The 24361-nt window shown below is 41.4% G+C and overlaps 1 protein-coding gene across 1 annotated transcript; it reads left to right on the top strand.

The window, feature by feature from the left end:
* Positions 1 to 11117: 11117 nt before the first annotated feature.
* On the top strand, positions 11118 to 21763 carry LOC128690429 (pupal cuticle protein-like). Its single transcript, XM_070089804.1, has 4 exons — positions 11118 to 11253; positions 12202 to 12769; positions 20308 to 20366; positions 21074 to 21763. The coding sequence occupies exons 1-4, from the start codon at positions 11242 to 11244 to the stop codon at positions 21650 to 21652; spliced, it is 1218 nt and encodes a 405-aa protein (XP_069945905.1). The 5' UTR covers positions 11118 to 11241; the 3' UTR covers positions 21653 to 21763.
* Positions 21764 to 24361: the final 2598 nt, after the last annotated feature.

A 24361-nucleotide genomic window follows, 5' to 3' on the forward strand; every position in this document is an offset into this window, starting at 1 on the left:
TTTCGGTCCGACTTGAACCATTAGTGTGTATGACTTGTTAATGGTTCAAATCGGACCGAAACATCGTCATAAGCTTCTCTCTTTTCTATACGCGGGTTATAAGTGTCGTGATGCACAATACCGAATGAACGAGCACTGTGTCAACACTGTTGCAGCAACACTGTAGACAGGACACAACCAATGTGATGACACAACACTTTCACATAGGGTCTGCAAGCCCATTTTTTAAGTAAGTTTGGGTTTTAACGGGAACACTATAAACGTAGATAAAAGAGAATAGTTTACCGGCCAAACAGAAAATGGGCTGCCACCGCGCTCAGATCCTGTAACTAAAAAATATTTTAGCTATTCAAGACTCCTTCAAACAGCCGCCTACGCTAGTGGCATTACCCAAACACTAAATACCAACGAAATAAAGAAATAAGCAACAGGACGCGTACCCCACCTCACGACCACAAGCACAAGTAATTTCAATAGATGTTATGGACCAGCTTATATAGTACTCAAAAGGCCATGAGAGATGAGAAGAAAATTTGATTCAACAAATATTTCCAGCATCAGAATACCTGGAGGGTTTGTAGATGAATGGTTCAGAGAACCGACATGTTGATAAATTAGACACATGTGCAACTCTTGGGTATCTTTATTGAGGAGTCCATACAAAGGAGAATCTTGAAGAACAGGAGGAGAATGAGGTAATCAGTCCCTCAACCTTGAGTCGATGTGGTCAGTCCATCAATCTTGAATAGAATACGGCATACGTGCTGAGAAGGAGCTTATAAACCGTTGGCAGGAGAGGTGCAGCAGTCATAGGTCGCGTAACATTTGTTCAATGTTGAAGTAGGTCGTGCCCAAGAATTAGGCAAGCGAAGAATTCCCAAGTATTAAGATCCCAAGAAGTTGCAGTGTCCGACAGGTTTGTAGATGAATGGTTCAGAGAACCGACATGTTGATAAATTAGACACATGTGCAACTCTTGGGTATCAATAAAGATACCCAAGAGTTGCACATGTGTCTAATTTATCAACATGCCTGGAGGGTGTTCCGGGGGGCCAACGACCCCGCGGCCCGGTTCATGACCAGTTCTCTTATGTATATATGATTATCAGTATCAATTAACTTTGATGGCATGGGTATTAGTATCACCTAACTACTACCACACTACCACCATCACCACCACTGCCCCCACCATCACCACCACTACCCCACCATCACCACCACTACCCCACCACAACTACCCCCACCATCACCACCGCTACCCCACCATCACCACAGCTACCCCCACCACCCTCACCAATACACTATTTACAATGAATAGAGACGAGTTAAACCCTGTAATGAATAAAAATTTGGAGATAATAAGTATGAGAACATCGTCACTGCTACAACTACGACACACTTATCAACGCTAATACAGGAAGCCAGATCTAGTATGGTGCTAGCTAGCCTGATGCTAGAGAGGGAGTGACGGTCAGGGGCTGTTCCTAGAAGCGAGGAAGTCTCACCCAATCCCTCCTGCCTCGCTCTGACACATCAGACGGCCCCAGCACCTAGTTTACCACCCTGCACCAGGAAGATTCACACATACACACTGGCAAGCAACGACCATCTTAGAGATACAAGGTGTGTATCTCTAAGTGTGCAGTAAGATCTGGATGGCAGCACACTAAGTGGCCTGGTTGGCACAGACTAATTGTTCGTGGTTCAATTCCCAGACGGACGGAAACAGTGAGCGTGTTTCCTTACACCTGCTGCCCTGTTCACCTAGCAAACAAGTAGGTACCTGGGTATCAGTCAATTGGTGTGGGTGGCAGCCTGGGGGACAGGTTTGAAGGATCACGATGGAAATAAGACAGACAATCCTCGATAACGCACTGACTTTCTTGGGTTATCCTGGATGATTAAAAATCTCAACAAATTCTTAAGTGTACGCTCTTGGGGCTCTTGATACAAGGACCTTCATGAAAATAAATCTCAGTGTATACATACTGAGAGGTGTGTATACCTGGAGTATACCTATCACTAAGAGAAATTATGAGAAATATGTATCCTCTCTGAACATACACCGAGAGAAGTGTGTGTGTGTGTATCTCTCAGTGTATACACACTGAGAAGTGTGTGTAGCTATCTCAGTATATACACACCAAGAGTCATCTGTGTTCCTTATTATAGAAAGTAATATATATATATATATATATATATATATATATATATATATATATATATATATATATATATATATATATATATATATATATATATATATATATATATAGTGGAATACAAGTAAATTCCACCTCGTTGAATCAAATCCTGTGAAATAGAGCATTCATCTGGACAACGTTTCGCTCTTTCTCTAAAGCTGTACCAAGCTCTACACAGAGCATATTCTGCAAGGCATCTTTCTTCCCAGACACTTGTAAGACGCCACCCTCTGCAGCTTCCTCAGAAGCACTTGCTAGGCCTTCAACCTTCCAAAAGTACAAGGGTGGAGACGAACCCATCAACAAGAAGGGTAGTGAATCCTTGACACTGACCTATGCGAAAGGTCCAGGAGTATAAAAACTTATAGAGGATCCACAACTTGCCAGCATCTTCACATTAGATATTCCGGCATCCCTATCTGGGAGCAAAAACACGGACATATATCCCCCGGTGCTCTGAATTGGAGCACAGCGGCTATTCAGTGGTAGTAACCCCATCTACCGCTGCAAGAAGCGCCAAGGTTAAGCGACAGTGGTGGCAGCAGGTGAGGGGTGGAAAGCAAGCGTCCAGACCAATATTATTAAAGGGGGAGGAGGACAGGGGGGAAGGGGGTAAAAGAATTTCGATGCACGTTTCGTTTTTGCTAATGTTCGTTAAGGTTTTGAAAGGTCAAGTGTGTTGTGTTCCTCTCTCTCTCTCTCTCTCTCTCTCTCTCTCTCTCTCTCTCTCTCTCGTCTCATAGACTGATGACCTTTCACAAGGGTCACTTGTTACAAGGTGTGTACTCCTGATAGGTCAGCATTCTTATTCTTGCTAATAATGATAATAATAATAATAATAATAATAATAATAATAATAATAATAATAATAATAATAATAATAATAATAATAATAATAATAATAACGATATTATTATTATTATTATTATTATTATTATTATTATTATTATTATTATTATTATTATTATTATTATTACTATTGTTTACGAGGAAGAGGTAAACCTGTACGAGTCGTACAGCGTCTGGGGAACGGAAGATAATCGTTTGATGCGAATAAGGGGAGGACAGCTCCAAATCCTGGGATCAAGAGCTATTCATCAGCATCAAGGCAGCCTCCTGGTAAGGAATATTCAAGCACTGCCAAGACAGACAGGTGTGAGAGGGGCGAAACACCGTAAGAGGGGCGAAATACCGTGAGAGGGGCGAAACACCATCAGAGGAATGTCTTGGAAGGAAGGCCAAGTGTGAGGAACAATCTTCAGCAGTATAACACGTTCCTTTACTGACAACGTTTCGCCCACGCTGTAGGTTTTTTTCAAGTCACTGGACTCACGCCTTACAGCGTCAGCGAAATGTTGTTACTGAAAACAAATCGCACTTAACTGCCTTTATGTTTTTACGCTTCGTGTCGATGTTTCATTCCATTTCTCTCCAAGAACAAGCTTATGCTGACAACGTTTCGCTCTCCCCAGTTGATGTTTGTTCCGAATATTTGTTTTTTTTCTCTGTCCTACGCAGGTACGTTAACTGGAGTCTACCTGGAGGGTGTTCCAGGGGTCAACGCCCCCCGCGGTCCGGGCAAGTTATGGGAACTCCCAGCCTCGGGAAAAGGGATAAACATGATCCCTGGAGAAATATTTGGATTTGCCCATTAGGGCATTTGAATATTCCACTTCTTCGATTTTATCTATTATACATTATCTGAAAAATATATTATTATTATTACTATTATTATTATTATTATTATTATTATTATTATTATTATTATTATTATTATTGTTGTTATTGTTGATATTATTGATAAATTGTACACAGGTGCAAGACTTAGGTATCTTTATTGAGGGAAACGTTTCGCTACACAGTGGCTTCATCAGTCCCTCAGCCTGGAATCGACTCCAGGCTGAGGGACTGATTACCTCAAACTCCTTCTGATCTTCAACATTCTCCTTTGTATTGGACTGATGAAGCCACTGTGTGGCGAAGAGTTTCCTCACTAAAGATACCCAAGTGTTGCACTTGCGTGTAATGTATCAACTTATCGGTTCTCTGAGCCATTTATAAACACAAACACTTGCACCAGTCAGTGTTTTTCAAGCCTGGGAGTGTGTTTGTGTGTTGGAGACGGGCTTTTCCCCGCTGCCCTTTACGGTATCCATCGTCAGGATCACATTATTTAACTCCTACTTGTCAGTTAGGTATCTCTTCACTCCTGCTTGTAGCAGAGTCAGTTAGGTATCCATTCATTACTACTTGTAGCAGTCAGGTATCCCTTCACTCCTACTTGTAGCAGTGAGGTATCCCTTCACTTCTACTTGCAGCAGAGTCAGCTAGGTATACCTTCACTCCTCCTTGGAGGAGAGGAGAGTTAAGCGCATCCTCTCAAGCCTCCTTGTAACAGAGTCGGATTTGTGGGGGATACAAAGAAATCTACAAGGGCTGGTAAGACTAATAATCTACGATAAAGTTACCCTCTACTCTTCTAAGGCCTCTAAGTTCACTGTGTGCTGAGCAGAGCTCTTATAATGTACGATAAAGTGGTGCTATGGCCCTCTAAGGGCTGATAATTCACGATAATTTGAGTCCTGTATGCTCACCGTGTGCTGGACACAGACGTGATAGTCTGTGTCAATTTGGTTTTATATTGTTGTGGTCTCTTTGAGATTATTGACATCGCTGATGATTTGATGAATCATATTTTTAAGGTCCGTGAATGCTGGCTTAAACTTTGGAGCTTCTATTAGCTGGAACTTGAATGGTGTGTAGACACCAACAAGGTGGAGAAAGGGACATTTAAATGCTGTAGTAGATACCTTCATTAAGAACAACGTTTCTCCCAGGAAATGGCCCGGTCAAGTCCTGGAGTGTGTGAAGCGTCGTCGTTATTTAAGGAATCCATTGCGTCTAGTTGTCCCTGACGTCCCCTAGAAGTGATCAAAGTCCCAGGATCTAAATGTTTTCTAATAAATATATCCCAGTGTTTGCTCACGTGTCTTACTGAACCACATCCCTTACTACCATAGCTGATGTGAGGTCAGTATATCTCCTTGATAAATCTGGAAGTATTATTCCCTTGGTGGACTCGGCTTCCAAATGAACCTCTTCCATATCTTCCTATATTTATAGAAGAATATAGAGGAGGCTCATCTTGTGTATATAAAACCGTGAGCCAGCAGTTACTGAATGACTAAACGGAACATCATTTGACAAACTCCAGCTAGTCAGGAGACACTATCCTATTCACTGAAAGATAAAACCACCACCCATTCCCCCACTTATTTTCCTTCTTCCTAAAGCGTCCACAGTGGCTGGTCGCTTTTCTTTTTTCCTCTCTGGCGAACAATGCACCATTCTTTCCTCCTCTCCTTCACCCAGAAGCGTCCACAGCAGCTGGAACAGGAAGCTAGAAGCCATCCCTAGCCTCCTGTTCCACTATTAGTTTCTGCTAGGTAGGGTGAAGTCCTTCGACTCTCTTTCTCTCTCTGGTACAAGGCTGTGGTGACGTGTGGTCAGGTCTCTAACGCTCAGAGCCTGTAGGGGTTATACGGCGCCTGGGAAATGGGAAGTAATAAAGTCTGACCCAAGAAACGTAAAGGCCGTTCCATTTCTTTGAAGCGAGAGTCCAGCAGCAGCAGCAGCAGCAGCAGCAAATAAATATCACCCTGGGGTTTGAAGGAATTGAGAGAACTTATTCTGAAAAGGAGTTTTCTGAAGAACTTATTTTGAGGGGAAAGTAAAGAACTCACTTTGAAGATTATGTTAGGCAACTCATTTTGAAAGGAAGTACTGAATTACTTAGTTTTTAAAGGGAAGTACCAAAGACCTTACTTTCTTAAAGTAAGTACTGAAGCACTGTTAAGAACTCATTATGAAGCTAGTGCTGAAAAATCCCATTTTCTCTAGATGGAAATTTTAAGGCGTTACTTGAAGATAAACTGACAGACATACGTAAACAAAATATAAAACAAAAATATTGAACCAAGGTTTAAAAATGTTAATAGGACTATGTCTATTTAATTAGAGAGAGAGAGAGAGAGAGAGAGAGAGAGAGAGAGAGAGAGAGAGAGAGAGAGAGAGAGAGAGAGAGAGAGAGAGAGAGAGAGAAAGAGCCACTCCCCTATTTCCTAAGATCAGTTCTAATTATATCTCTTCCGCCAGGCGCTGTGTTGCCCCTACGAGTTTAACTCTTCCAAAAGAGAATACTACTACTACTACTAGTAGTAGTAGTAATAATAATAATAATAATAATAATAATAATAATAATAATAATAATAATAATAATAATAATAAAATAGTAATAATAATGGTAATAATTGTTTTAATAATAATAAAAGGAACTTAACAGACACTGCAGCAGGCCCATACTGGGCAGGTTCTTATCAAATCCAAACCCACTAAATCAAATCCAAATCCACTAATACTAATAATAATAATAATAATAATAATAATAATAATAATAATAATAATAATAATAATTAATAATAATAATAATAATAATAATCGTTACTAAGAAATACTTAACACTTGGCCTATCTTCTTGTACCAAGTTCTGACATCACCTCCATTTCCTCCTCCTCCTCCTCCCCCTCTTCCTCTTCCTCCACCTCTCCCTCCTCCTCCTCCGTCTTTCACACTCATTCCGCGTTATATACTTTTTATATATCCCCAATCTCTCCCTCCCTATCCTCTGGAATATTACTCTCTCTTTCCTCCCTCCTTCCATTCCTCCTTCTCTCCTGCTCTCCTTCCCTCCTTTCCTCCAGAGAGTTCATGAGAACACTGGATCATCAATAGAACACCTGACAGGGAGAGCTGCTTACGAAACAGGGAGCAGAAGCCACTGGAGAAGGAACAGGGAGCAAGGTGGAGGGGGAGGAGGGAGAAAGCAGATTAAGGGAGCGTTGGGGAGGGAGGGGAAGAGAGGGAGAAGAGAACAAGGTGTCTCTCTTACCTTGACTTTTCACCAAGAACTGGTGCAGTAACAGTCCACTTCACTCAACACTACACGGGAACTGTCTCATTCACTCACTCATCCCTTCCACTTACTCATCCCTCCACTTACTCACGTATCTTACTATTTCACCAGTCAGTCATTCATCTTCTCAGTTGCGTGCGGTAATTCATTCATACTTCCACTCAGTGACTCCCTTCATCCTTCCTGTCACTCACGTATCTTCCTACATAATTACCCAGTCTTGCATTAATGTATTCATATCTCAATCACTCTCTTTTTCGTGTTCATTAGCTCCTTCACTCACAGACTTGTTCGTTCCGTTTCGTGTTGAAGGTGAATATCGATAAACAAATCATTCCTTAATTACGTATGTTTATGATTGCGTGCATGGATGTAGGCATGTACATGCATGCAACAAAACCACAGTAAATAGGTGATATCACAACATGCAGAGCAACCACTGTGAAAAGAAGAGTGAACTTCCTAGCGCTTTCGTGATTTCTCACATGATTTCTCGCATGTATATACATGTGAAGTCCGTGGTGGTGCTACTTGCTCTGTGAATCTTTGCTGAGGTTCCTAAAGGCAGTTCATAGGTCCGCCAGACTTTTCCATGATGCCAGTGATAAACTCGGTGATGTGCACCTCTGGTGACGTACACTTCTGGTGATGTACACCTCTGGTGATATGCTCAGTGATGTGCTCACTCCTTAACTCTTAGTCCTTGCGTTGAAGACTAAGCTGTGTATTCCTTACGCGTGTATATATGCGTGTGTATATGCTTGTGTATATGCGCATGTGGCTACAGCAGCGTGTTCCCGACGGCCAGAAGCGAGTGATACCCTAGTGTACACTGTAACCACAGTGAATGTTAATAGATTTCGTGACCTCTCAGTTACATTCTCAGCGCCATGAATGCCAAAATGTGGCTGAGAGACAAAGAAACCTCTTGGAATTTATTTACCATTCGTCTTGGTTATCTTGCGTGTATGTATATGTGTATGTCTACATTTTCTACAAGCAAGAGAAGCTCTCAAATAACACCTACAGATATGTGCATGCTAAAAAAATAACGTCAGTGATCTATGTGAGGAATGTGAGAAAATATGTTAATGTAAATCACTGAAGCCTTTCTCTATTATTATTATTATTATTATTATTATTATTATTATTATTATTATTATTATTATTATTATTATTATTATTACATAGGTTCATAGGAAAGTTTGATCCAAGGGAAGGGTCGTTAAAATTCCCCTATATCATGATCTTTTCCGCTGGCATCAAGACACACCTATCTTCCTTCCTCGAAGACAAGAATATATCAAATGGTTCGTGTCTTCAATACTTTTTACCTGTGACATGTCCATGTCCTCCTCCCAGCAGGCAAGCTAAACATTGTCAGGTGTGTTTAGTCTGACTTTTTAACTCGCTGACTCGGGCAGCTGTAGTGTCTGTTGTTGTTATTGTTGAGGCTTATAGGGCCACTGACAGCGTACGCCGTATCGTCTGTTTCGCTAGTGTCGTAAAATGATTCTTTATAGCGTTCACCATATATATTCGTGTGTTTGTGTGTGTGCTCATTTGTCTGCCAGGGTTGAGCTCTACCTCTTGGGTTCCGCTTTTGCAGCAGCTCAGTTCACTGGCATGTCTTGTTTACTGTCTTTGTTCAACCCTCATATCGACTCTTGAATCCGTATATTGATATGTCCTACATCGCAGCTTCTCTGTCCCATGCAGTCCACTGTCCTCACACTCAAGCATTCCTTTCTTATATCCTTATTGCTCATTTGAATTTCTAGCTTTCATTGACTTTCTTTCGTTTGGTTTCCTTCCATCACAATTTTCTCTCCCTATCCACTTTCCCTACTATGAGTATCTTATCTACTTTCCTGTATCTCATCTACTTTTTCTATAAATATCTCATAAGTTGTTATCTTCGAATCCCAGTTCTCGTACTCCTGGAACAAGCCTTGAAGCAAACCCATGAGTTTATTTTAGTGCTCCTCTTTCCATACACATTGTGATGAGGGTTCTATACTGGTGCTGCATACTCGAGTGCTTGACCAAAATGATCTCGATGCCCTCCTATTCACATTATTGTCGTTAGCTGGGCATATGTCGTTGAGGTTATTTTCTTTATATGTATGTGATCCAGGAGAGAAATTTTCGTATTTTTATTTATTGCAGAGAGGTGTACCCGTAAGGGTCATACATCGTCCTCCCCTCACCAAAAAACAAAAGATGGAGGTTCGATCCTCCTTCTGCTAAACGCGAGACTGTTGAGTCACCAATATGTCTACTCGGCACCAGTAAGGAACCCTCACGTCATCCTGTTGACCATAAACTGGATGAAATTGACAGGTTTGCTACAAGGAAGATCCTGGAACTACCAGAGCTACGAAGATAACTGGAAAATATGAAATCAAAGACCAAAACAAACCCAAAAGAGATCACAAGAGAAAAAATCTACGAAGGAGTAAATGATAGATAAGCAGAAGGATGAAGATTGAGACACTTGTGCAACATATGTACAGTTCAGGACTGTACATAAGTGTCTTTTTCCACATCTTGGTATAACCAAAATATTTCTTCCTTCTCTCCTTACCCATTTTAACTTTGTATTAGACTGATGAAGTCAATGTGTGGCGAAACGTTTTCTTAATAAAGATTCCCATATGTTGCATAAGTGTCTCAATCTTCATCTTGTCGGTTTCAAAACTATTTATCACAGGTTGATGGATGCTGGCGGAGAACGACACAGACTACGAAGACAGGCTAAGACAACTGCAGTATCGCTTACGTTTAATATGGCGGTGGAGGTCCGTCAGCTCCTTTCTCTTACTCTTTTCTCCCTTGTCTCACTCTGAAATTGTGCTCTTCCTCTTGCTTCCTACTTCCTGATTCAGTCCTCATAACCTTGCATTTGTTCGGTAACTACTTGTTGGGTTATTGTTGTTCAAGGCTTCCAGGAACAGCTTACAGACTACTCTTACTTGTGCATTCTGTCCTTTATCTCCTCAATACTTTTGTGTCGTCCACAAACACTAACATGTATATGTCTATTCGCCTTGTCGAGATAATTTACTTAACATCCAGTAACTTGTACATCGGTCGTAAATCCTCCCTGGAATATTTGAGTGGGCTCCTCGCATATTTCCTTGTCTTCCTTTGTGAGTTCTATGCGCTAGTTATCTCTTGCTGTGATTGTTATGTATATCGCGAATATGATAAACGCCCTTCTGTGCTCACCAGTTGTGAGTGCTGAGCTTGAGACTGACCTCACAAACGCCATCACACTTCTCAAAACTGTGTACAGAATCTGCTTACCGGCAGTGTAAGCTTAATGGCGATACGAAAAAAATTTTTGGGGGGGGGTTTCCTACTCACATCTGTAATATAGTTCAACTGTTATTCGCACATTTCCGCCACCACAAAATCAAAGACAGGCGAGCAGAACTAGTTTAAATATCCGAGGTGAGATTGCTGGGAATCTGAATCGAAGACCACTGTTGAACGCGAGTCAGCTCCGTATGATCACAATATACAGTCAAAAAGCTAAGTATTTCCTGTGTATGAGGTGGTAGATCAGCGTTCAGAAGTCGGTCAGTGCCGGACCAGGACGCTGCTGCAGGTACCACGGCTGCGCCGTCGTCAGCGCTTGTCTAAGCTATGTGTTACCCAGGCGGAGTAACTGTGTGGAAGGCAGGGCGGCTATATCACTAGTTCTACTTGACCCTTCGCGTCACGCATCCCTTGATATAACACAAGAAAATATGCACTAATAACAGCAAAAAAATCTCTGTACTCACCTCTCTTATTGTTCACTAATTCTCAACAAGCACTGAAAATATTAAAAACAGGTTTCCCGCTGCGATGCTTGGTCCGGGCGTTGAGACGTACGCGAAAGTGATAAAGTGGGTCGAAGATCAAATGTAGGAGGTGGGGCACGGTATGTTAGGGCGCGCGGCGTGCCGCAGGGTGAGGCCCTATTCAAGGCCAGGCTCCTGGCTCGGGTATATAGGTTGGGCTCAGAGGTTCCTTCCCTGCAGTACGGTTCTCTTCCCACGAACACAAACACGCACCATGAGGGCTCTGGTAACTATCTAGCCAATTACTGTTCGTTTCAGTGATGTCTCTGAAGAGTAGGTGTAGCGTAAATTATTTTACATGAGTGTAAATCTCTGAAGTGTACACGTACAATATAGTATTTGTATTAGTGTGACTGGAACTCTGTTTCCATACATGTCCAGTGCTGCTAGTATGAAGTGGGGATACAGTTATGTTTTAGCCTATTATCTCATACAGAAAAAACTCTTTGATTTCCAGAGTGTAATCATATTCATTATCTTATTGTTTTTGTCTAAATTTTTTGTCCCTCTGTGTACTGATTCAATTTTCCATTATGGCCAGTTTTTTTTTTTTTTTTTTTTTTTGCAGCGATTAAAATTGTTTTGCACGATGGAATTATCTTAATTATTATTTTGCTTACAAAAGTTGTTGTGGGAACTAACTTGAACTCATTTGCGGTAAAAATTCTCTAACCTAAATGTTAATATCTTTTCTAATGTGATTATCTTTCCCTTAGCTCACATTATCTGTGCCTCAACTTATATGTACCGGTACTTTAATTTCCCTAGCTCAAGTGAGATTATCTTTACCTTGCTAACATGAAATTACTTTTCTCCTAGCTCATCTGAAATCATCTTTCCATAGATCACAAAAAAAATTATTTTTTTCCCCTAGCTAACATAAGACTGTGCTCACCTAGCTAATTTAAATTTTGCTGCCAATGCATTTTAATGATCTATTCTGCAAAACTGAATGACAGTCAAATTTTTCTTCTACAACTCTTCATTTACACTAAACTCCTCATCTCTCGTAGTTTATATTATAATGATGATTCAGCTTAAATTGACCTTAAAAGCAACTTTAATGATGTTGCAAGCTTCATTTACAGTAAGTCGGAGCCGGTGCTCGATGCATCACTCGAAGAGGTGCAAAGAGAGTCAGGAAGAACACTGACAATGTATCGTATTTCCACAGGTTATTTTGGCAGTGTTGGGCGTGTGCTCGGCTGTCCCCTCCATAGGAGACACCCCAGAAGTGGCGGCAGAGAAAGCTCGTTTCTTCCAAGCTTACCGGGCTGCTGAGGCCTCCGCTAAGCCGCATTACAGTGCTCACAGACAGGGCCATGACACCGGTCACTACAACCCTCATCAATACAACCATGGAAAATACAATCCTGGCCACTACCACCAACCCAAGTGGACCGGCCCCGTGGCTGCTACCATACCCGCCGGCGTCGACGGTACCATTACCCCCGTATCCGACACAAGGGACGTTGCTGCTGCCCGCAACGCTTTCTTCAACGCCTACCAGTCTCAGCTTGCTGCCACTGCAGGTCGTGCCCCCAGCCCTCACTACCAGGGTGCTCCTTCATACACTCCTTCCTACCACCATCAACCTAAGTGGACCGGCCCCGTAGCTGCCACCGTCCCCGCCGGCCTCCCTGGCTCCCACCCAGTTGTTGACACCCCCGAGGTGGCCGCAGCTAAACATTCCTTCTTCAGTACCTACCAGAGGCAGGCAGCAGCAGCGGCTCCTCCAACACGCTACTACTGAACCCTACTGTCATAATTAAGTTACCCACAAAGTTTATGTAAAAAAAAGTATCAAAACGAAATAAAAACGAATCAAAACTGATATATAATTTATACGTTTATTTAGCCTGCATGAGCATCTACGCATATAATTCTAAGTATTCCGTAACACACGAGAAAAATGTAATTTATGTTATCATTTAAGACGCACTGTATTGAACTTAAGTTACACCCTCTTATCTACTGTCTTATTTTGTTACTTTACCATATCTCACTCGGATGATGGATTCCTATTATGTGTGACTACCTCCTTCATGGACATGGGATTAATTATGTGTGTCTACCTCCTTCATGGACATGGGATTAATTATGTGTGACTACCTCCTTCATGGACATGGGATTAATTATGTGTGACTACCACCTTCATGGACATGGGATTAACTATGTGTGACTACCACCTTCATGGACATGGGATTAATTATGTGTGACTACCACCTTCATGGACATGGGATTAATTATGTGTGACTACCTCCTTCATGGACATGGAATTAATTATGTGTGACTACCACCTTCATGGACATGGGATTAATTATGTGTGACTACCACCTTTATGGACATGGGATTACTCAGGCAGTATTTAATTTTCTTCACAATTTTTTTCATTGTAAAGCTCCAGACAAAGCACTAGTTATATATGATTAGAAGAATGGACAGGGGATCGAGCCATGGACCTGGTGGAAACAGGTCCAGAGCTTTATCACTGAGCTATGAGGCTTTTAGTAGGAAGAATCTGAAAACAGAGCTTCTGTTCAGCTTCTGTTCATGTTTCCTTCAGCAGCCACAGTCTGTGATCCTATTGTCTCCCCACAGCCACAGTAGCCATCGCACTGAATCTATTCTTACACTCATCAAAGGTATGTAGTCTATAAACGTAACACAAGTAGTAAGAAACGAAACGATTGTCAGTGAATAAACAGAAGAATGAACTTTGGGTGGAACTGTGGACCTGCTGGCAGCAGGTCTGGTGCTGTACATGCTAGACCTGCTACGATCAAATTTATTATAATCTCAGGTGGTGAACAGGTGACATGCAACCTTAATGACCCCTCGAGTAGTCATTAGGCTTTAGACCTAACCAACCAACCAAAAGGAATTAGTAACTTCATTTATACCTTTCTTTCTTCCCCCCCCCCCTCCCTTCCCTCTGCGTTTTCTGTAGGTTCCTTCAGTGATTTGTCGTATAGTCAGAAGTTTTGCTGTGAGATCATTGACTTTTTTTTTTTTTTTAGAAATTAGTACGGGTCCCTCATTGACAGTATTTCGGTTCAAAAGGACAAAACCGACCAACTTCATGAAATATAATTGATGGCGAAAAAAAAGCAATGGAAGACTTCCGTTCCTGTTGAGGAAATTCACCCAACAGTTCTCATTGTAGATTTTCAACGTTTCCTAAAATAAACATTCTAATGCCCTCTGTGAATGAGGATATGTTTAAGGAAAACTCTATTTTATCTCAAGACGAGTTGTAACGTTGCAGAAGGCCTTAGTCTCAAAATTAGAGCCCAATCGGGAAGAAATATCATACTCAGGGTGATTTGCTGATACAGATCCTGGCCCGGGTCTCCTCCAGTTTGGTGACCCGGCATTGGCTCCCCGGGTAGGGCAGTGTCGTTCAACTTCGTTTCTCTTACTTGCACGGCAGTCCTTCGGTGGGAAGAGGAGTTGCTCTCGGGTTCTTTGGACAACTGATGTCCCAAAAGTCAGTTTGCTCTAATGGTGGTTGGTGTGGGGTGCAACGGAGGTTATTAGCAGGCCATTACAGCGACTCCAGCGGGAAGGCGGGTGACATGCAATGAGTGGAGATCAGGTCTCCAAGTCTCTGATGGCTAGGTACACTAGAGATGTGCTGCCTAATCCTCCCGGGCTGATTTCAGTACTGATTTGATGTTATAGTAATAGTTCTTATAGGTCCAGGGTATCTTGTAGCCTTGAACATCAGTGCAAATGTAGATTTATTTCCTAACCTTGACTTAAGTAGCGGGCCTAAACACACACACTTATTAGATCAGTAAATGGTTCCTCAAAATATGGAATTGGCTACAATGGTGCCGTGTTTATGAAATGCTCTGGTTTACCTATCCTCTAACATTCGTGACAAGCATTGATGCATCTTCTTAAATCTTTCCTCGTTTAACATTCGTGACAAGCATTGATACATCATCTTAAATCTTTTCTCGTTTAACATTCGTGACAAGCATTGATGCATCTTCCTAAATCTTTTCTCGTTTAACATTCGTGACAAGCATTGATACATCTTCTTAAATCTTTTCTCGTTTAACATTCGTGACAAGCATTGATGCATCTTCCTAAATCTTTTCTCGTTTAACATTCGTGACAAGCATTGATACATCTTCTTAAATCTTTTCTCGTTTAACATTCGTGACAAGCATTGATGCATCTTCCTAAATCTTTTCTCAAGCTAGTCCAGAAGTTTTTTTGGTTATCCTAAACACTTTTTTAGTTCCTCGCAAGTAGCCCTCCATAGCAGAGTTATGGGCTACACGAAATATATGGTCACATATCAATTGAATTCTACCATATTTTCCTTTACTAGCCAGTCTCGTACCTCCTTACACGTATTAGTAAAGTCGTTCTTTATGAGAACTTGACTGCTTTAGCCTCAGACACCCGACTTAAGTGACGGTGACGCAGCTTTCGTATAGAAACTGGAGCAAGCATCAACAATTGGGCCATTTACTCTTCAAACTGAACTTTTTGCTATATTCCTTGCATTCAAATGTGTCTAAGGTTGACACATTAAGTGTTACTAATTTTCAATCATTCATAAATGTTTTTAATTTCATGAGTGTCGGTTGTGGCATGTTTGTGTCAGAAGCCAGACGTAGGTGTGGTAGAATTGTGGACAGTGGAATCTGAGTGCACCTTCTGTGGATTTCTTCTCCCAGTGGTCTTTAGATGCATGATAGAACTGAAAAATTGGCGCAGATTGCAATCTTTGGCTATCAGTTAGCTGTTTATGAGAAATAATAAGAAAAGAACTTCCAGTGAATTTCATTGACTTGGAACTGAGGGAGTGGGACACCTGTCTGTCCACTTGTCATCGTTCCATCATGCAGGGGGAGCCACGTGTCTATGGTGTATCCAACAAAAATAAACAGACTCTTAGACGTCACTACCGCCCGGCTCCGGCTGGGCTACAAATATGTGAGTGGTTGCATCATCACCACCAGCTGATGCAGACAGATAAATATAAAGTCTGCAAGACAGACTACTGTCACAACTTGCGCTATTATGTGCTGGAATGTGATAAAATTAATGAATTTAAAGACAACTCACTCCACAGTGGTACATTGTCAACCATTCTCGAATAATACCCTGACTTTGCTTATAGTAAATAACTCAAAATCACTTAAATTTGTTTAAATTCAACCACGACTTGCTATAATATATTGGAATATAAATAATTCAAAACCGCAAGTTAGCTACACTGTTACACTTGTGACCTAATTTATATCTACATAAACAACTCATTTTAATGTTCACGATTATAACCAGATATAAACATGTAAACAGTTTATTACCACTGTATCTTATCTACTTATGAAAACTTTGGGGCCCAGTCCCTGGACCCATTATATGCGTCTGTAATATTTTGATTACAGCCTACAGTATGGGTATGGGATATATCATACAGACATTAAACTGACAAGATGTCGCCAAGTTTTTCGTCCACGAACGTCATTCACTCAGGCAAGGAGGCGGGAGGATCTGACAATAACACAACAGTAATATAGGAAATCCTTGTCCAGGGATTTTTAGTTGAATTATTACGTAGGTCCTGCAGGTTATTATCGTAATATATAATATAATATCTTTATTTCTACAAATACATGGCATACAGTACTAGCTGACATCAATGACATACTACTATATATAGAAAGCCGCTTGTTATGCAGAGTATTTCGGGCAAATTAGATTATTATTGTCCCAGGATGCGACCCACACCAGTCAACTAACACCCAGATACCCATTTTACTGATGGGTGAACATAGACACCCGATGTAAAGAAACACCCCCAATGTCTCTACCCCTCGCTGGGAATCGAACCCAGACCCTCGCCGTGTGAAGCGAGAGCATTAGCCGCCAGGCCAGCGGATCCAGCTCAACTTATGACTTGACAAAGCTCTATACACAGAGAGAAAAAACGCAGTTGCAATAAAAATCTTACTCAACGTGCGTATTATCTTCTACAGTGTTGTCAATATGACTTTTGGAAGTTGTTAAGCAGTGGCTACGTTCATCAACAAAGCGATTTACAAATAACCCGCACATAAAAGAGAGAAGCTTACGACGACGTTTCGGTCCGACTTGGACCATTGACAAAGTCACACTAACCAGAGGTGGAGCAGGACGGCTATATATAGGCAGGAAGAGGTGGTAGTAGTAGTAGTAGTAGTAGTACAAGAGTTGTATATAATACCGATAAGATGAAATTAAGACACATGCACAACACCCGGGCATCCCCATCATAGACGTTTCGCCATCCAGCCAGCCACTGGATGGCGAAACGTCCACAACAAAGACAACCAGACGCCGCACATGTGTCTTAATTTCATCAGTAGTTGTAGTAGTAGTAGAAGAAGAAGAGGTAGTAGTAGTGGTAGTGGTAGAAGTGGGAAATAAAAAGGACGAGCCAGTCAAATACAAAGGAAGGGGAGCACTGCAAGAGAGCTAGATGCTCACAGAGGGAGAGCAAGCGCACAGAGGTGCGTGAAAGGGAAGTGGTGAAATAAATGAAGAAGGAACAGAAACACGAAACAGGAGAGAGAAAGACAACCCAGAGGAGAAAAGGAAAGAGGAAAGGGGAAAAGGAAGAAGAAGAAAAAGAAAAAGAAAAAATGGGGAGAAATCAGAGTGGGGAAGCGTCACGAGCGGTGTTCCACAGGGGTCAGTGTTGGGCCCCCTGCTGTTCACAATCTACATAAACGACATAGATGAGGGCATAAAGAGCGACATCGGCAAGTTTGCCGATGACACCAAAATAGGCCGTCGAATTCATTCTGACGAGGACATTCGAGCACTCCAGGAAGATTTGAATAGACTGATGCAGTGGTCGGAGAAGTGGCAGATGCAGTTTAATATAGACAAATGCAAAGTTCTAAATGTTGGACAGGACAATAACCATGCCACATATAAACTAAATAATGTAGATCTTAATATTACGGATTGCGAAAAAGATTTAGGAGTTCTGGTTAGCAGTAATCTGAAACCAAGACAACAGTGCATAAGTGTTCGCAATAAAGCTAATAGAATCCTTGGCTTCATATCAAGAAGCATAAATAATAGGAGTCCTCAGGTTGTTCTTCAACTCTATACATCCTTGGTTAGGCCTCATTTAGATTATGCTGCACAGTTTTGGTCACCGTATTACAGAATGGATATAAATTCTCTGGAAAATGTACAAAGGAGGATGACAAAGTTGATCCCATGTATCAGAAACCTTCCCTATGAGGATAGACTAAGGGCCCTGAAACTGCACTCTCTAGAAAGACGTAGAATTAGGGGGGATATGATTGAGGTGTATAAATGGAAGACAGGTATAAATAAAGGGGATGTAAATAGTGTGCTGAAAATATCTAGCCTAGACAGGACTCGCAGCAATGGTTTTAAGTTGGAAAAATTCAGATTCAGGAAGGATATAGGAAAGTACTGGTTTGGTAATAGAGTTGTGGATGAGTGGAACAAACTCCCAAGTACCGTTATAGAGGCCAGAACGTTGTGTAGCTTTAAAAATAGGTTGGATAAATACATGAGTAGATGTGGGTGGGTGTGAGTTAGACCTGATAGCTTGTGCTACCAGGTCGGTTGCCGTGTTCCTCCCTTAAGTCAATGTGACCTGACCTGACTAGGTTGGGTGCATTGGCTTAAGCCGGTAGGAGACTTGGATCTGCCTCGCATGGGCCAGTAGGCCTTCTGCAGTGTTCCATCGTTCTTATGTTCTTATGTTCTTATGTTAAGTCACGGGTGTTCAGAACACCCGGCTGGCTGGATGGCGAAACGTCTATGATGGGGATGCCCGGGTGTTGTGCATGTGTCTTAATTTCATCTTGTCGGTATTATATACAACTCTTGTACTACTACTACTACTGCTACCACCACCTCTTCCTGCCTATATATAGCCGTCCTGCTCCACCTCTGGTTAGTGTGACTTTGTCAATGGTCCAAGTCGGACCGAAACGTCGTTGTAAGCTTCTCTCTTTTATGTGCGGGTTATTTGTGTATCGTTCCAGTCACGGTATTGTGCCTTTTTTGTTATTTAACAAAGCGATTTATCTGTGAGATACAGGATTGGTTACTATAAACACCTACATTTCTTTCTACACTATACAAAATAAATTTTTACACGTAATAACATATTGTTAAGCACAAAAATAAACTCAACTAAGGCAGTTTACCCCGAGAAGCATAAAAATCACTAAATTAGTTAGCTAATAAAATATACTAAGCTACGGGTAGAAACTAATTTATTTACCATTTTTTGGCAACAGGGAAAATAATCTATAATACATTAACTACACTGAATACATTAGAAGATAAAGAATTAGAAACATGTGCAAAATCTGGGTATCTTCATTACAGACGTTTCGCCCTCCAGTGGCTTCATCAATACAAATTCAAGGACATAATGGGAAGGCTATAGAATTATATACAAAGGTCTTCCCATTACGTCCTTATCTAAGACCTGCGTCAGGAAATACGTGTCCTGTTTCCTGAGGAACCTAACCTAACCTAACCTATGTCCTTATATTGATAAAGCCACCGGATGGCGAAACGTCTACAATAAAGATACCAAGATGTTGCACATGTGTGTACTTCTTCATGTTGTCGATACTGTGAACCATTCATGTACATCACATCAGGAGAGAAAGTACTAATTATTGGCCCATATTTTTTTTCCTCGCAGTAGTGGCCGTTATACTGGTAGAGATGTAATGAGGAGGTTTAAGACCTGGGCAGCCTCGAGACGGTAACCTTGAATAACGTTAGCTACGCCTCACAAGAAGAGTAGATGTGAGCCAGCTTACTCGTTCTCGTGGAATGAGTAGATGTGAGACCACTTGTCCTCAAGGAAAGAGTAGATGTAAGCCAGTTTTCTTGTCCTTGTAGGAGTAGTAGATGTAAGCCAGCTTTCTTGCCCTTGTAGGAGTAGTAGATGTAAGCCAGCTTTCTTGCTCTTGTAGGAGTAGTAGCTGTAAGCCAGCTTTCTTGCCCTTGTAGAAGTAGATGTAAGCCAGTTTTCTTGCCCTTGCAGTAGTAGATGTGAGCCAGCTTTCTTGCTCTTGTAGGAGTAGATGTAAGCCAGCTTTCTTGCCCTTGTAGTAACCTCTTCAGCTTGGCTCTCGATAGGTCATGCACACACGCACACACATATTCACAAACGCACATGCACACGCACACACATACACACACAGGCACGCACACATACCAGAGACCTTGGGCTACGCTCAAGTATAAAGGGCGGACGAAGACCAAGAGAGAATACAGTACGGTTCCCTACTCTCACACAACAACATCATGAGGACTCTGGTAACTATCCATCCAGTGGGATAAGGAAGTGAACACTTCGTGTTGATGGTGACACATCTATGTTGGACCTGGATACACATGGAGTTACTTAACTGTAAATTCCGCTTGCTGACAAACATAGAATGTTTTAAAATACAATCCTGTTTACACGTGCACTCCCCCAGATACATACACAGATTTGATATATAAACATTTAGAGAAATACATCTCTATGATTAGATTCATTTGTAAATAACGCTTTAAAAAACTTGGGACGTTACAAATCCATGTATCTGAGTCCGAATGATTTTTGAGGAATATATTAAATCACATTTTATATATAGTGTACAACACTTTTGTAATGTGGTGATCAATTGGGTGCAGTATTTGCCACTTAAAAATTTGAGTCTTGTTGAAGGTCTGGATGTGTGAGTCACTTTCAAGATTAAATCATGTTATACTTTTTCTTTTATCAATATGGTAAAATGTACTTATGAATTCAAAACGTTTAAATTTAAGGTTTATTTCTTAAATAAAAGTGTTATTACATTCGGGAGGAGCGCTAGACCCGTAGTGGTCATAGGATACACTGAGAATGGGATTCATTCAGTTTCGATTCAGATCCCCTTACTGCATCAAGATACCTTCCTTGTGGGGTCTAAAATAGGAAATAAAGATTTGTTGGTATTTTCGAGTAGAATTATTTAACTGTCTTTTTCTTCACACAGGTTATTTTGGCAGTGTTGGGCGTGTGCTCGGCTGTCCCCTCCATAGGAGACACCCCAGAAGTGGCGGCAGAGAAAGCTCGTTTCTTCCAAGCTTTCCGAGCTGCTGAGGCCTCCGCTAAGCCACATTACAACGCTCACCAACAGGCCCATAACACCGGTCACTACAACCCTCATCAATACAACCATGGAAAATACAATCCTGGTCACTACCACCAACCCAAGTGGACCGGCCCCGTGGCTGCTACCATACCCGCCGGCGTCGACGGTACCATTACCCCCGTATCCGACACAAGGGACGTTTCTGCTGCCCGCAACGCTTTCTTCAACGCCTACCAGTCTCAGCTTGCTGCCACTGCAGGTCGTGCCCCCAGCCCTCACTACCAGGGTGCTCCCTCATACACTCCTTCCTACCACCATCAACCTAAGTGGACCGGCCCCGTAGCTGCCACCGTCCCCGCCGGCCTCCCTGGCTCCCACCCAGTTGTTGACACCCCCGAGGTGGCCGCAGCTAAACATTCTTTCTTCAGCACCTACCAGAGGCAGGCAGCAGCAGCGGCTCCTCCAACACGGTACTACTGAACCCTACTGTCATAATTAAGCTAAATTACAATTAAGTCAGAAAAATTATGAACCATATGTACATTTATGTAATAAAAAGTTTAAAACAAATATACAAATTATAAATTTTTACCATAAATTTTCTTTATAAGCTAAATCGAAAGTTTGAGTGGCGATTTAAATACTGTTTTGTACAAGACGTGTGTATTTCCTACCTATAGAACACGATACACAGTACATCTTGAAAATTCACCTGGCTGTAATAAATGTATATTTCATCCACTTGAAATGCATATTTTTTTTTCACATAATATTCATTCTTACGATGACAAAATAAGGATGACGTTCGACTTGTCAAGTCACAAACCGAAAATTCCTTTAAACTTTATAATTGTGGGTATTTTGTGAATTGTGGTAGCTGCATTACTGTGATTTGAATTCTTCATAGATTCTTGTCAACTTCGCTATATCCAACTTTATGATCATCTTTCTGTTATTTTGTCTTTATTCACTGAAAATCAGTCCTGGGTTTCTCCATCTTCTGCTTATACTTCAGTTGAAGATACTGACAGTGTACGAGTAATTCGTCTGTTTATCCAATAACTAATAATGTTGCCCTGACTTTCAGTGTCCCTTCATACCGATGAATGACTGTTAATGAATGGAAATCAAGATAACCTCTCCTTTCTTGGACTGAATCTGACTGGTTCTATTCCCCTAGGTTCTGAATGACTCCTACGGGTTTAGTGCTTCCCCCGGCGAATGTAATATAATGATTGGTTTACAGCCTCACTTCCCCTGCACACTACCTCACGAATAGTTTGAGTCCCAAAATAGAAATTTAATTCGCATGTGAGATTGACAGTGGTATTACTGCATATTGATCACATTTCATTGTTTTGCAAGATCCCTTTCTCGCTCAGACGTTTCTGTCGTGAAGCATTAATACCTTACAACCAGTGTCTCCGACACATTTTTAAAACAAGGAAAGCGACAAACAGTTGCAAACACTCCAGTGTGATAAGAGATAGGACGGAGCAGTGATCGATCGACACTGCGATACGATACTTAACGAAGATGCTAACATCAGATGATCTTTCCTTTAATTTGTGAAGAAGTGGACAGGTAAGCCAGGGAAAGGCCTCACATGACTAAAAGCTCCAGTGACGGGTTATATGACTTAAGACCCACATCAGGAGGCCTTTGATCTGTTTCCTGATGAACGTTATTTAATCTTGCCAAAATAAATGGGGTAGAAAATCGTGTTTTGCTCGGGATGTCGGTGATGAACAAGAATATAGTGAAGAAAAGGGGGTCCACTGAACTATGCAGCACAGTGGTTGCGGAGCAATTGAATTGTATTTTTCCAGTCACTAAAACTGTCGATGAGTGACAAGAGACAACGATGACCCAAGAGAACTAGATTTAGTCCACATCTCAACTTGTGCAGTCATCGGGAGGAGGAGGAGGAACCTCAAAGCAAACTGTACGTTACCTGAGGACTCTACAGCGTGTTACTACCCGTGGGTTTACCATTAATGGACACATGCGAAGTGTTCTGCATGTTTGCTGTAGACTCCTGGCTTGATGAAGCTGCGGGCGAGGAAAAGGTAACCAGAATAAAATATTCAGAATGTTAGATACGTGTGTTCATTACCTAAAACCGATCATCGGTATATTTATACCTATCATGACCTTAGCCATGGGCCAGGTGTAAAGTCCATGAAAAGTTGCAAAAGAAGCTTACGAGTATATGAAGCCAACATTTCATTCTGGGTAAAGATTTGTTCTACAGCTTGTGTCTCTGTTCTCTCTCATTTCTGCAACATACCGTTAATATGCCATCAGTACTCAGTTTCTCGGCGATGAAGAGGAAACACTGTCTTCTGAAAACTGGTGCATCAACAAGACGATGAAGATCATAGAGACACTGTGGAGTGAAGGAGACAGTGACGATTATTTTATTTTCGTTGTAGAAACGCCGGTACTGCCGGCCCGGGTTTTCTCCAGATGGTGACCCGGCAATCAGTTCTCGTGTTTTATATCTGAGCGTGTAGGTACACTCAATGGAGACAATGCCAGACTATTTTTTAGTTTAAATATCGAGTGCATTCGTTCATTTTACAAATTGTTAACGCATCATCCGTTAAGGGAATTGACACATTGAAGCCAAAATATAGTAAAATCTTTTTTTTTTTTACCTGTATTATAATTGTCTGTCGAAGTAATCTCTCACTATTCATTGATCGCTGTTGTTGATAATTTTATCCAAGGGGCAGATAATGCTTCAGATTTTTACCAATGACAATACTATGATTGCATTACAAGATACTCTTTCTCAAGTACTTTACGATCAAGTTCTTAAGTCTTCGCACCTACCGTTAAAACGATGGAGATGTTGCGCAATAAATAAGCCAAACATTCAATTCGAACTTGCCTCAGATACACTTGTTAACTTGTATAATAAATGTTATCACCACCAGACTATTTAAAACAGTGGAACGGTCATACAAACAGAGGAAACTAACCTAGTGAAACAAATGACGTAGTCTACGAGATTTAGAATTTTAACCAGTAGGCTATGATTATGTTATGGTTTTACCAGCGGGTTAGCTAATTAGTGTAACAGTGTCAACATTGCAGTTGGGATAATACACTGGAATGTTTTCTTATTCGTCAAAATGAGTTCGTTAAATGTGTGTGATCCTTTACTCTTCACGATAGTTACGT

The sequence above is a fragment of the Cherax quadricarinatus genome, chromosome 29, assembly GCF_038502225.1.
Source record: "Cherax quadricarinatus isolate ZL_2023a chromosome 29, ASM3850222v1, whole genome shotgun sequence".
Taxonomy (NCBI): Eukaryota; Metazoa; Arthropoda; class Malacostraca; order Decapoda; family Parastacidae; genus Cherax; species Cherax quadricarinatus.